Source organism: Lepidochelys kempii, chromosome 4 (genome assembly GCF_965140265.1).
Source record: "Lepidochelys kempii isolate rLepKem1 chromosome 4, rLepKem1.hap2, whole genome shotgun sequence".
Lineage (NCBI taxonomy): Eukaryota > Metazoa > Chordata > Testudines > Cheloniidae > Lepidochelys > Lepidochelys kempii.
In genome coordinates, this window is record NC_133259.1 from 105,481,947 (window position 1) to 105,497,012 (window position 15,066).

General features: G+C 41.7%; 1 protein-coding gene across 2 annotated transcripts in view; it reads left to right on the plus strand.

Moving 5' to 3' along the window:
* Nucleotides 1-13,598, plus strand: part of SEL1L3 (SEL1L family member 3) — a 60,714-nt gene extending 47,116 nt beyond the window's left edge. Inside the window, exons 20-24 of one of the 2 annotated variants that reach the window (XM_073342340.1) lie at nucleotides 92-201; nucleotides 1,497-1,624; nucleotides 9,379-9,481; nucleotides 9,576-9,648; nucleotides 12,424-13,598. In XM_073342340.1, coding sequence (XP_073198441.1) covers nucleotides 92-201; nucleotides 1,497-1,624; nucleotides 9,379-9,481; nucleotides 9,576-9,648; nucleotides 12,424-12,563 — 554 coding nt within the window. In that variant the 3' untranslated portion in view covers nucleotides 12,564-13,598. The remainder of the gene's footprint in view (nucleotides 1-91; nucleotides 202-1,496; nucleotides 1,625-9,378; nucleotides 9,482-9,575; nucleotides 9,649-12,423) is intronic. The other variant, XM_073342341.1, reaches the window with a different exon arrangement.
* Nucleotides 13,599-15,066: the final 1,468 nt, after the last annotated feature.

The following is a 15,066-nucleotide window of genomic DNA, read 5'->3' on the forward strand; positions in this document are numbered from 1 at the left end:
GGAAAATTCAGTAAATTCTTCAAATATATTAATAGTTCAATTCTTTCTATACAAATATTTTGTAATGCCCTGTTACTGTTACCTTCCACAGCTTACTTGAAGATGGGAGACTTCTATTACTATGGTTACCAGAACCACTCTAAAGACCTTGAGCTGTCAGCGCAGATGTATTCACAAGCTGCATTAGAGGGAGATTCACAGGTATCTTCACTGTTATAAAAATATCTTCTTGAAATAACATTTCTAGGAACAAACCATGATACACACATGCAGCAAACACACCTACTGGTATAAATGTATCATTTATTTTAAAGTATGATCTGTGTCACGAGTTTGCTCTTTCACACTAAGATGAACTAGAATTAGCCTGTGGGATGTTTTTAGGGCTAAAGGTGAAGAGCCTAGTTCATCGTTACTCTTTTCGGTGCTACTGTAATACAAATTAATAATAATGATGCACTTCCCTTAAAGCCAAGAGCTACTCCTGGGATGAACTTGGCCCAGTATGTTCCCATGAACAAAAAACTTCAGCATATATGCTCTCATAATGCCAAGTTATTCCAAGACATTGTACCAAAAACATGAGTAATTTAACACTGGGCAGCATTTTGTTCTCAGATCTTCATAGCAGATATTCTTCCGTATTCTGCTCTCCTAGGCATATGGAACTCTCATTGACACCAGAAAAATTCTTGCACGTGATTTGAGCAGTTACCAGAGTTGGGACCCACCCCAAGGATCTTGAAACAAAAAGCTGCCAGTGTCTGCAACAGCAGCTAAAATGGAAAGCAAAGAGAAACAAGTGTCTTCAGTTTTAAATGGGAAAGACACATCAAAGCTCCATCCTGCAACTGCATTCACACAGACAGACCCTTGTACCTCTGAAGTGTCCCACTGAAGTCAGAGGTCTGTCCAAGCAGATGCTGTTGCAGGATCAGAGCCCAAGCCATTTCCAGCTAAATTCTCCTTGCAGATACACAATTGCAACGTCCATTGAAGTCAGTAGGGTTACATGGGAGGGGACTAATTGGGAATAGAACATGGTCCATTTCTGCTTTCAGGCTTTGTATAAAATATGTCGGCATGATGCGCTCTTCAATTGTTGCTGTAGTTAGACAGGATCTAGGGATGAAAAGCTTAGATCCTTAGTGAGCTAGTTTGAGAAAATGGAGCTCATCATTACACTAAGATGAATTAGAATTAGCCTGGGGAATGTTTTCTTGTTTATGATGTTCTTGTAAATGTATCGTTCACATGAGCATATCTTGGAGAAATAAGGTGCTCACATTTATTCAGTGAAGATCACAGAACCATATGATATTAAAGTGAAAAAGGTAAAAAAAAAAGTAATTGTAATTATTGACATGCTGATCAGTAGCCCAATCCATCTCTCACTGAAGTCAGTGATAAAACTTTCATTGAGCTCAGTGGTGCAGGATCAGGCCTTAGTTTCATGTATCTTCTTCTATATAATTGTATATTTTATGTATTTTTAGGGATTCTTTAATTTGGCCCTTCTCATGGAAGAGGGTAATTCCATTCCTCCCTACATTTTAGATCACTTAGAGATCAACAGGACTCTCCATTCTAGTAATATTTCCATCCTTGAGGAACTTTATCAAAGGTGAGTTTATATATTCATCTTTCAATACCAAGAGCTAGAATTCTTATCTTTACTCACATTATTACTTGTTGCAAATGTCACTGGGACTAGTTGAGTACTCTGATCCTACAATGTAGCCTTAAATTTTACTGCCAAACTAGGTTCTAGCAATTTGTACCTGTTCCATTTGTAAAATGCCTAACATAGCCTTTTAAATACAAATATGAGAAATAATATAGAGTACTGAATTAGGAACAGCTTCTATCTATTTATCTGCTTGCTTTGCTACGACATGCTGACATTTATCTGCTTTCACTTTGGAAATTCTGGTTTTTCTTCAAGTGACTTTTGCATGTTCCCACTCACGCGATGTGCTAGTGCAGGGGTGGGCAAACTTTTTGGCCCAAGGGCCACATCAGGGTGGGGAAATTGCTTGCTGGGCCATGAATGTAGGGCTGGGGCAGGGGTGCAGGAGGGGGTGCACAGTGCGGGAGGGGGCACAGGGCAGGGGGTTAGGGTGCAGGTGGGGTGCAAGGTGCAGCAGGGGGCTCAGGGCAGGGGATTGGGTGAAGGGTGCAGGAGAGGTTTGGGGTGCAGGCTCCGGCCTGGCGCCACTTACCTGGAGCGGCTCTGGGGTGGCAACGGCATGCACCAAGGGCAGGTAGACTCCCTGCCTGCCTGCCTGCCCTGGGCCCAGCCCCAGCTCTGCGCCGCTCTGGGAAGCGGCCAGCACCATGTCCCTGTGGCCTCTGGGGGAGGGGGCACAGAGGACTCCGCGCGCCTGTGGGTACCTCCCCTGAAGCTCCCATTGGCTGTGGTTCACCGTTCCTGGCCAATGGGAGCTTCGGGGGAGGTACCCACAGGCAACAGCAGCGCGCCGAGCCCTCTGTTCCCCCCTCCCACAAGGGCTGCAGGGACATGGTTCCGGCCACTTCCCGGAGCGGCACGGGGCCCACGCCAGCACAGGGGTGGCAAATCCACAGGCCATATCCAAAGCCCTGAGGGCCGGATCTGGCCCGCGGGCCATAGTTTGCCCACCCCTGCACTAGTGTGTGCAGCTCAGACAGTGGAATCTTCTCGTAGCAGTGCCGGTTAGAGTGCACACACGCCCCTCCTGCTCCTCCCCTCTGCGTTCCTGAACATTCTGAGGGCAGGGCTATAAAAAGGGGGCATGGTGCTCCCTCAGTTCTTTTCAGCTGCAGCAGCAGACAGATGTGAACTTCTCCCGGATCTGTCTCTCTAAAAGAACTCAGTGCCTTAGCTTAGTGTAGTGTCAGTGTTAGTGGTTAGATTTTTATTCTTAGGATAGTTAGTTAAGCCTTCAGTTCTGACTATCAGTGCTATGGCGGATCCAAAAGCTAAGAGACCTAGCTTCAAAGGATGCATGTCTTGTCCAGCAGTCTTCGCGGTGTCTGATGCCCATACCAGATACACAGCATGCCTCAGAGAAGGCACTCTCTTTCAAGGTGCTCCATCTGCAGAACATTTACCCAAGAACTTACAAGGAGCGCTAGAACAGGCTGCAAGCCTTATTGCTGCAAGATGCTCTGGCTGCAAAACCTCCCAAATCCAGCTCATCTAAAGAGTCCGTATCTAAGTTGAAAAGGCCAGTGTCAGCTCCTGACCCATCGGGGACTAAGAAGATGAAGAGCACTATTCAAAAGTTTCCAGTATCTGCCCAGAATCAGGATCCAAGACCTCAGTGCAGTAAGTTCGCAGATGATTGGATCTGACCTCAACACGCTCAGACTTCATCGGTGCTGGTCTCGGAAACTGTGTGAGACAAGAAGGCTCCCATTAGTAGGGCCAAACCACAATCAGGACATTTCTTGTATCCATCAGATCCAGACCAGAGAACATTGGATCCTAAATCAAAGTCTAAGATAGATTCTAGCTCAGGATAAATCCCTGCTTAAGAGCCATCCACCACTCCTGAAGTTCACATCGGATCTGAAGATCATTCCAGAGCCCACAGTTGTTTCTACATCACCCATCCAAACTGCCCCAGTCTCTACAGTGATATCACAAGAGCACCATAAAATGCAAAGTCAGATCTACAAAGGACAAAAATGATTTGTTCCCCTAAGGGAGATAATAGGAAAGCTCCCACTAGTTATCCTCCTCAGATCTCCCAGAAAGAGAAAAGGAAGACATTGGATAAGTTTTCACAGACAATAAGACACTTCCCTTTCTTCCCCAACACACCCTGTGGCTTTACCAATAAATTTGTTTCCCCTTCTCAGTTTTACACATGCCAGGTCCTGTAGTTTCTCCAATAATCTGTGTCTGATCCAATTGGATCTGAGGTTGTATCCACAGTCTGAGTAGGGATTGTCTCACATTAGGCATACCAGCATACCACCCAGTTTCCATGCTTATGAGAAAGAACACACTTCTAGGTTTGGTTAGTCTCTAAGGTGCCACAAGTACTCCTTTTCTTTTTGCGAATACAGACTAACACGACTGTTACTCTGACTTCTAGGTTTGGTGTCTAGAAAACAACAAGTCCTCCTAGATATGACCTGAAGCCTGAGTTTAGTTAGTGGCATGATTGGCAGATACCACTGTGGGCTAGGTGACCCCACTGGCCTTCACATAGACAGTATAGGAATATTCTGAATTCTTGTCAGAACCCCTCACCCACGAGGGGTCAGAAAATGGCTCACTCCTCATCTCCGAGATTCCCAGATCAGTTGACTTCTCCTGCTTTCAAGGTTCATTCTCCTACCATAATTTCTGATACTCTTTCAGAAGAAAAAGAGGAGCCTACAGCTCAGGTGGACTGTCAAGAATTGGAGCCAGAACTTGGATGATGAATCTTTCCTGGATGAAAATATTGGAGTTGCTTCAGTTTCCTCTCCTTCTGATGATGCTTTACAGTTCCACAAACTTGTGGACAGAATGGCAATGGCACTGCAATTCCATCAGTCACACTGGAAGAAACCTCCATCCTGTTTTAAAATAAGATTATCTTTCCAATATTAGATAAACTATTGCAGCCTGGGAAGACAGTTGGTCTACTCCGTCACTTTATTAGGCTATATTGAAAAAAGCTCACAAATTCTATCTATTGGTATAGAAGTTTCCATTCTTTCAGGCACACCATACCTCTAAGTCTCTAGTGGTGGCGGGGGTGGAACAAAGATCCAGAAGAGGGCAATCACATTCCACACCTTCTGACAGGGTGTATAAGAAGATGGATGCAGCTGGTAGACAGGTATTTTTATCTGCATAGCTCAGAATTAGAGTAGCAAGTTACCAGGCAGTGATGTTGAATTATCAATATCAGTTACGGGAAAAAGATGTTCATGTTTGCCAAAGCACTTCCCAAAGAGCTAAGGAATCTGGCCAACACCTTGAAAACACAGGGGCAGGCAATGGCTAAATATGGTTAGAGCTTCTTTTCATGCTGTAGTTTTAGCAGTGAGAGTGATTGCTTCAGCTATCACACTGTACAGACATGCTTGGCTCAGATCTTCTTTCTCCAACCTGAAACCAAATCAAAGGTAGAAGATCTTCTCTTCAGAGGTCTTGTGGTTATTTAGTAATAAGGCCAAGGAGATACTGGAGAAGATGAAGGTCATGAGGTCTACTGCAAGACCTTTAGGTGTCTACCTAGCTCAGAGGAGAAGGAGTTTGAGACCTGTCTTCAGGTATCATGGAAAATTCTATCCCCCTTCCTCATCATCTTATTATTCAGAAATATGTCATTTTCAGCGTCAGAAGCCTTCTTCTACACAGCCATAAAAGAGAAAGCCTTTTAAGCCCCAAACGAAGGGAAAACAACCATCAGTTGCAACATCAAATTCAAACATCAGACCTCAAGTTTGACATGATGATCAGAAGCTTCAGACCAACCTGTAACCTCTTTCCAATCCCTGCCATCTTTCCAGACTTTTCTATTATGTCAGTGCTCGCAATGACATCACATCCAAAATGAATTCTGGAGATATTACTGAGTGATTATGCCATCGACTCGATTCCTTTCCTCCACCTGGCTGGTGTGCCACTTCTATCCCTATTCAAGGACCCTCTCAAAAGAGAGTGTGTGAAGATCAGAGTTCCATTCTTTGTCGGAATCAAGAGCCACAGAGAAGGTGCCAAGGGAATTCAAGGGACAAGGTTCCTACTCCAGATATTTTCTGATACCAAAAGACAGACTGAGGGCTTTGTGCAATGTTAGATCTATGGAAGGCCTGTCTCCTTTATAAAAAAATCCATTTCCCCATGTTGACACAAGCATCCATCATAGCCTTCCTGACCACCTTAGACTGGTTTACAGCTCTCAGTCTGAAAGATGTGTACTTCCATATCTACATCAGATCCAGGCATCAAAAATATCTTCATTTCCTGGTTAGACAAGACCAGTCCCAGTACTAAATCTTACCCATCTACTGTCTCATGGCTATTTACAAAGTACCTTTCCATGGTTGCAAACTTTACACAAGCTCCCTCTTCAAGAGGTTAGGACTTGTGATAAGCAAGAAAAAAAAATCTCTTTTGCTACCTACACAAAGGATTCCTTTTATAGGAGCAGGTCTCAGTTCCCTGGAGGGCAGAGCCTTTCTATTAGAAGAAAGATACCTGAAGCATCAATCCACTACAGAGTGCTTCATCAAGATCCCACTTAGAGTCATGTTCTTTCTAGGCTTCATGGGTTTAGCCACTTATGTCACAAATTATGCTCAGTTCAGGATGAAAAGTCTTCAGTTTTCGCTGATGTTAAGTTACGGACCAAGCACAGATGGCACGTGCATATAGTTGACCATTCCAAGTAAGATACTGCTATCCTTGACATGGTGGACTCAACGTTACAATGTTCTGAGAGGGGTAGCTTTCAACTCTCCAGCTCCATCTGAAATAGTCACCTCAGATGCCTCCAACAGGGATGGGAAGTACATTTCAGCAAATTGACAGGTCAAGGTCATTGGAGTTCTCAGAAAAAGACACTGCATATAAATAACCTGGAAATGAGAGCAATCCATTGGGCTCTCAAATTATGTCTCCCTCACAGCCAGAACAGGTAATGCAATTGTCACAGACAACACAATGACTAGATTATATCAACAAACAGGGAGGGTCTCACGCTTCCCAATTGTGCAAAGAAGCAGTTGCATTATGGGATTGACATATCCAGCACAACATTTATCCCATAGCTCTACACCTAGCAGGCAAGGACAACAGCCTGGTAGATCAGCTGAACAGAGATGTAACAGAACTTCATGAATTGTCGTTAAAGAAATCTATAGATGAGATCCACACCTTGCAGGGTTGCAAACCTGTCTTTGCACATAATACAGTTAGAAAAATTATGAAGGGACTTGCTGTGATGCTTCCTGGGGGGTCCCAGGGTTGTGAGGCACCTCACCACCACCTGCCTTTAGTGTGAGGAAACCTTGTCTTTGCCTGTCAAGGGTCATACCCCTGGATTGTCCTGTCCCTGGACACTCACAGAATTCACAGATCTGCTATTCCCAAAGGAACAGTACCCCTCAGTTTACCAGTTACATCTCAGGATCACTGCTCACCTCAATTTATAGCACTTAGATATGGTTATACTGAAATCAGGTAAAAGTTTATTTAACAAATAATAGAACTTCAAGAAGAAGCAAGTAGACTTAATGGAAATAAATATTTACATATAAAATAAAGTAGTAACATGCTTTCTGTAGCCTAAATTTAACTAACAAGACAATCTCCTGCCTCCTAAACGTTAGCCCACTCCAAGACTCACCCCCAGGGTTAAACAGCCAGATTGGCTGTGATCCTCCATTCATAAAACAAACACACTGGCAGCTTGTCCCCTAGGTTTAGGTGTACCTGTGCAACCTCAAAATAATTTGAACCATCCATTTTCTTCACTGCAAACAGTATATCCCCTGCTGGTTGTTTTTCCTGCAGAAAAACTCCTCTGTAGACTTTGCAGTCTCTTGATTAGCATTTTACTCAGTCTGTAAATAGACATCCATTGTGAAGTATCCAATACTCAATTTACGTACAGACAGACATCTAGAGCATCTCCCACCTGAAAGAAACTTGTTTTATCACCTCTTGGTGACCAACCCCAATTCACAAACCTTAAGAGCATTATCTTCAGTGTATATATACATAACTCATTACATATTATGCATCCATACATTTCGCAATGGATATGATGATCCGTGTGACACAGGCTTTCAGTAGAGACCTTATATGAGACCCTTTGATGAACGATCATGTAGAGACCAGATCCAGGGGGTCCATGTAGCCCTATGCCCCACTGTGCCCTCTGCCAGTGGGAACCCAGAGGTCCCTGGGTCACACTTGCCAATATATATCCACAAATAAAAGATCCAATACCATCATGGGATCTCAATTTACTCCTAAAACAGCTAATGACACTTCCCTTTGAGCTTATGGAAGACTGCTGTCTGTACCATCTATCTATAAAAACTGCTTTCATAGTAGCCACAGCCTCAGCTAGGTGAATGAGTAAACTACCACCACATGGCTCATCAGGTATCTTCCACAAGGATAAGGTGGCCTGTGCCCTAATCCTAGATTGCTTCCCAAGGTGGTACCTGACTTTCATGTCAATCAGATTTTTTCCCCCGAGGGTTCACACTCTCATAGAGGAGTCAAAGCTGCATATGTTAGATGCTAAAAGAGCTCTGGCTTACTTTATTAATAGAATGAAGGAATTTCAGAAATCCTCCAGTCTCTATTTCATATGCAGACAACCATAAAAGACACACACTCTCTTCAGACTTTATCTAGTGGGGTTAGATCGAGCATAGGGGAAATCTATAACTAGTATTCATTCCACCCCTTCTTGGGGTTAGGTCATACTATCAGAGCAATTGCTACCTCCATCGCTTGCCTTAGACACGTCCCAGTTGCAGAGCTCTGTAGGGCTGCTACTTGGAGCTCCACACATACTTTTTACAAAACTTCTCCCTAGACCTAGCATCTGGATTGGGTCTACTGTTTGATGGAGTAGTTTGGTGGAGCAGTACTATAATCCCTATTCGATTGGGACTCTGAGTCCCACCTTCCATTATGGGGTACTGCTCGCCAAACTATCCTGTGAGTGGGACTGCGCAGCAAACACGTGAAGAAGAAATGGAGGTTACTTACGTGTAACTGGAGGTTTTGCGGGGATGGACTCTGCATATTCACCCACATTCCTGGGAATCCTAATAGAATTTTGACTTGAGAAGGCAAGGTTGGAAAGAACTGAGGCAGCAGGGAGGCAGCCTCACCCTCTTTTATAGCCTCACCTTCAGAACTTGCAGGAATGCAGAAGAGAAAGGTAAGGAGGGGACACTTAGGGGCACTGCTACAAGAAGGTTTCACCGCCTCAGCTGCATCCGCTGGTGCGTCGCGTGAGTAGGACTACGCAGATTCCATCTCTAAGAACTCCAGTTACGGATACGTAACCATTATATCAGTTCCATTTACTTACAGAGAGCTGGTTTCCTTGATACCACATAAAGCAATTCCCATTCTACCCTGTAAGTGAAGTACAGTATGTACTGAAAGTTCACTCAGTAATTTGTAACATTGTAGAATCACCTTATAGATAAATGAGGAAGGATGACCTAGTGGTTAATGCATAGAGCTGTGAGTCAGTGATGAGAGCTCTATTCCCAGTTTTGCTATCGAGTAGCTGTGCAACTTTGGATAAGTCACTTAGGGCCCAATGCTACCATTCTTACTTCTTGTAGTCCCACTGCTATAGAAGTACCAAACAGTAATATTAAAGATTCAACACCATTTTTTATTTTTGTTTATAGGTGCTGGATTCATAGCAATCAAGAATTAATTAATCCATGCTCATTAGCTTTGCTTTATTTTTACTTAAGAGTTTTCTGGAATAACATTTTGCATTCTACTCTGGTATGTATTATTCCATTGTCACATTCATCAGTACAGTTACAGCCAGCGCCCTACCTTTGTATTGATCTAACACACATTTCTAAACTTATTGCAGATCTACTTCATGGGAACCTTTCTTGTGTCAATACTGGTTGCATTTGCAATGCAATATTTTCAGTCTCTGTCTGGTAAGTATTTGCCATGGTCAGGCTGAAATAATCTAGAAAAAAAATAATTCTATACATAAAACAGGGAACTTTAAAGATAGAACAGACTTCAAGATTTGGTGCCAGCATGCAGTTCATATATAATTTAAAGCAAGTAATGTCCTACAAATTCAGTCTCTTAATTGCAGGAGTAGATCTGACTCACACAAGTAGTCCTACTGCCTTCAGAGCATCAGCATGAGTAAGGGTGTGCAGACTCAGGCCTTAAGCGCAGAACAATAATTTTGCACCAGATCAGTAATTTGGAACTGTGTATTGATATTTGCCATCCTCCCCCCACTCCCCGGAACAATTTCACCATTCTTTCACCAATTTTAACCAAACGCAATTTGATTAGAGGATCTGAAAATCATTCTTATTATGTTGTATAGCATTGTAGCGCTCTGTTTTATTTCAGCATCCTAAGTAAGATACTGTTTTTAGTTTTTCATCCTCCAAAAAGCTATTAATGGATGTATAAGTGAATTAAGGGCTTTTGTTACTAAGGCCTTGGCTGTTTTTAACATAATTATTGTAGCTTGAAAACTGCAGCTTCCTTCTATTTGAAATGATAGTCACAGAAATGGGAAAAGATCTAGTAATTAGAGCGCCCATCTCTCTGCCAGTGCAGGACTACCCCCTACTATACTTTTTCTAGTGTGTTTTTTTCCCAGCAAGATTTCACATGCTCCAATTGATCTGTCTTCTATCACTACCCTTGGGAGAGTATTCCACAATACACCTCACTATTAAGCTGTTTTCCCTGATATCCAGCCTAAACTTTCGTTTTAGGAATTTTATCTGCCTAATGCATTCTGAATTTTCATACTCTTAGTCATACCCAGTGTACCGTCCTAATTGTGTAATTCCTCTCCCTTTCAGATGTTCACACCCATCAGATATTTGTTATCATGGCCCTTCGTAGTCATCACTTCTCCAAGTAATACATACTTCGCTCTCTGAATCTACATTACAAATCACTCCTTCCAGCCCCATGCACATCTCTTTTCCTCATCTCTTCTTGAAGTACAGTTAACTAGAATAATGGGAATAAAACAAACAAAAAATAACAAACAGACAGTTCAGTAATGTCAATTTCATGTGTCCTATTCTAGTAAAATATTTTTCTATAACTAGAGTTGGGTTAAGCAGCAGTAAGAGGATTTTTAACCTATCCTTGAAATAAAGGTTCAGAGACATAATTAGTATCACAGGAGAGGTTATGCTTATTACCACTTTTTGTTGTTGTTGTTTGTTACCATTTGTGTTAAGCCTTTCTGATGCTTTGACCATCACATTAGTTACTGAAGTCTGAATGAAACCTAGCACTGATGACTAATTTAAACCTGTTGTTAAGGCAGTGGTTATGAAGATTCCTAGTATAGCATTAACTTTAAGAAATAGTAACTGGAAGGAATAGATCATTTCCTTTTATAGTCCTTATACCTATCACCTTGTGAATAGTCAGACTAATGAGTTTATGACTTCAGGTGATTGTTGCTATTAGATTCAGTGGGCTGTATTCTGCACCCTGACTGAGCTCCACCTAATGCGTGGGCAGTGGAGCCAGTTGGGCTTCCCTCATCCCATGCCACTAGGTCCCAGTGTAATAGTTACTGGAGAGCAACTCTGACTTATACCAGTGGATGGAAGCTCATACTTTACACCCGTAAAGAATCAGTCACAGAAGAGCAAGAGTGGGTCAAAATGGATCTAACAGACTGGAAAATCCTGTCCATTGCTTTCTTTTCTGATAGGGAGGAAGTAGAGAATCAATGTTGGGGCCACATATCAGCCCTCAGTCTCCTAGAAATTTTTTTTCAGTTCAAAGGAATATTACAGACAAAAAAACATTGTCTAGGGGGAAAAGTGCTCATGATGTGCAATAGATAGTAAATCACTGGTCAACAAAGCTGAAGAGCATGATCAGCCACAAATTAAAGAAGAGAGCAAAGGCAGGCACGTATCTAAGGACAAGACAGTTTTTGATCAGCAAACTGTGGAAGAAATATGGACAAATTATGGAAAGAGGGTTTCCATTATATTGTATTTTCTTGCAAACTTAAAAATGTTATCGTCTAATCTTCATAGAATGGGTATATGGTGACAGGCTTATTACTGTAACAAAATAAAGTAAAATCAGGGCTATGTCTACACTGTGCCACTGTGTGGACGATGGGGTTGTGAATTGCAGCGTTACAGCAAAATGTTGCACACGAACTGCCCTGTGTGGACACTGCTAGTGCAAACTAAAAGATACTAGTTCACATTAGTGTAGTCTTCTCTCTAAAGCTACCTTTTACTTTGCACTAGCAGTGACCACACGAGGCAGTTAGCGCTCAATACTTGGGTGTGTTCTGCAGTTCACACACCCCGTTGTTAAGTTTTGGAAAATAATCCCTTATAATCACAAATATTCCTTTATTAATATAAAGTATACTGAATTATTAAGAAATAAGACTTACAACATATATGAATTGTTCACAGATGCATTATAAACTTCATTTTGAAAGCCCTGTCCTTTATTACCAGCTGCAATTGATATAATTTAGGGGCCATCGTAATGCATACATACAAAGGGACACAGTTAAAGTTACATTGGGCTACTTATTTTGACATTTCTTAATTTTTGAATACTTGATTTTTCTTCCATGTAGTTTTATTTATATGATTGTGTGGAAGCCAGATATGTACGTGTATACTTTATATATAGTACTACATTTCAATATTTATTCTGTATTTGTGTTTTTTCTACAGCCAATGATTCTCAGACACCAAGGCCAGAACAATCTCCAGATGTACATTCTTCCACTGAAAACACCAGTGACACTAGATCAGAGCAAGAGGAATCTACTCTTACGAACAATTTAGCTCAGCATCCCCATTTGATCAGCTGAGGTGTAATTCTCTGAAAGATTGGAATTCCAAAGCAAACATTAGGAAGGCATGGTCTTGAGCAGTTACAATACTAAGAGTTCACAACTGTATAGAATGGTATTAACTATATACTTCATGGGCTAAATCCTGCTCTTAGTTACAGCTGGGCAAACCCAGTGATCTAATCTATCTATTTTATAAAGGAGAAGGAAATTTTAAAAACCCAAACCAAGAATACATGTTGATTATCTCATTAGATTATACATCTGAATGCATTGTATGGTCTTGTTTTTGATGGGAATAGAAAAACAGGGGTGAAATCCTGACCACACTTTGAAGTCAGTGGCAAAACTCCCATTGACTTCAGTACGGCTAAGATTTCACCCACGGTATCTGATATTTTACTAAACAGTCTTTGCCCACACTTAGACGCAAGGTTAAATTTCCTGTAGCCCTGTTCCTGGAGGTTTGGCGCCAGTCTTTGTTTGCTTTGAATGTATTGGGTAGCTGAACAAGAGCGACTGATTATAGGGAGCAGCTCCCTTTACGAAAAAATACAAAAAAAATGGAAGTGTCACAGTAAATCAGTGAACAGTTTCTTCTCAAATTCTTATATGGGTAATATAGGAAGGGATTTCTCTCCAGTCTTACAGTAGATCTTAGATTGTCCTTGAACTAAATTATTGATCAGGTGTCGTTTTCATTAATTAATATGTTTATACAGCACCTAGTGTAATGGGGTCTTTGATTCCATGTCTAGAGGTCCAATAGGCTACAGTAATACAAATGATGATAAATAATAAAAATGCTAGTTAGGACAGTCAGGATAACAGAATGTACAGGAAGTAATCATACAGAGCATAGATCTCATCTGTCTGATTTTAAAGCTATGCAAAGTGAGTGGATGTAGGAAAGGAGTGACTGTGTTCAGCGGGTGTGTGTACACATAAAAATCGTATGTAATTGTATCCATCTATGCATTTTTGTCAGTTAAAACTACTCTCTTTGCACTGCTTTATTTACAAGAGTAAATAAAATTATTTTTCTATTGCTGACTGTATGGTAACTGGCTTATTTGTCTTTTTGTCTTGAGTTACAGATAGGATAGCTCTACACAAATGTTGTAGCCACAAATTAGCTTTAGAGGATATAATCTGTTCAGGTAATCTCATCATGCAGTGCTCCACTATTTGTAGCCTTTTCAGAAAAGCTCATCAGTAAATGGGGTTTTCCCCCTATGGAAAATCTTGACTTTTCATTGAAAAAACAAAAAGCCAAAAGGCAAAACATTTTCAGACCTTTGAGTTTGATGAGCCAACAGCGTAACACTGTTACAAAAAAAGCAAACATCATTCTGGAATGTATTAGTAGGAGTGTTGTAAGCAAGACATGAGAAGGAATTCTTCCACTCCACTCTGCTGATTAGGCCTCAACTGAAGTATTGCGTCAGATATGGGTGTCACATTTCAGAAAAGATGTGGACAAACTGGAGAGAATACAGAGAAGAGCAACATAAATGATTAAAGATCTAGAAAACATGACCTGTGAGGGAAGATTGAAAAAACTGAGTTTGTTTAGTCTGGAAAAGAAGACTGAGAGGGGACATGATAACAGTTTTCAAGTACATAAAAGGTTGTTACAGGGAGGAAAATTGTTCTTCTTAACCTCTGAGGATAGGACAAGAAGCAATGGGCTTAAATTGTGGTTTAGGTTGGACATTAGGAAAAACTTCCTGTCAGGGAGGTTAAGCACTGGAATAAATTGTCCTGGGAATTGTGGAATCTCCATCACTGGAGATTTTTAAAAGCGGATTAGACAAACACCTATCAGGGATGGTCCAGATAATACTTAGTCCTGCCATGAGTGTAGGGGACTGGACTAGATGACCTCTCAAGGAATAGGCACTGACTCTGTGAGTGCTCAGGGGCTCAAGCACGGGAAAAAATAAGGGGTGCTCAGCACCCACCAGCCACAGCTATTGGGCGGGGGCCACCGATCGGCTGTTGGGCTGCTGGTGGCAGATGCTCGTGGGAGGACAGAGAGCAGTGAGCAGCAGCCCTCAGGGGAGGGAGTGGAGTGGGGGAAGGAAGAGGTGGAGCAAAGGCAGGGCCTCAGGAGGGCGGGCGGAGGAGGCATGGGGCCTCAGGGTAGAGCAGGGATGGAGCAACCACTGCAAAAAATAAAAGTCAGCACCTGTTTTCTCGAGGTCCCTACCAGTCCTACTATTCTATGATTACAGCGGAAGCCATGTGAAGAGTAATTAATGATCAAGTAATGTGAAGATAAATACTACTTTACAATAAGATGGAATTAATTAATGCTGAAATAACAGCGATTTAATTAAGTTATTGTCCTTTACTTGTGATAATAACTGATTTTTGGAAAGTTATTACTATTATAAAACCTAGACAACCAGCAGTTGGGGGATTTTTTTAAAGAGAGAAAACTGAGTAGTTGCAGAAAATATTAAGTCTGAAATGGAAAATTATCGATTGAGTTATATTTAAAAGCAGTTTTCCCAAA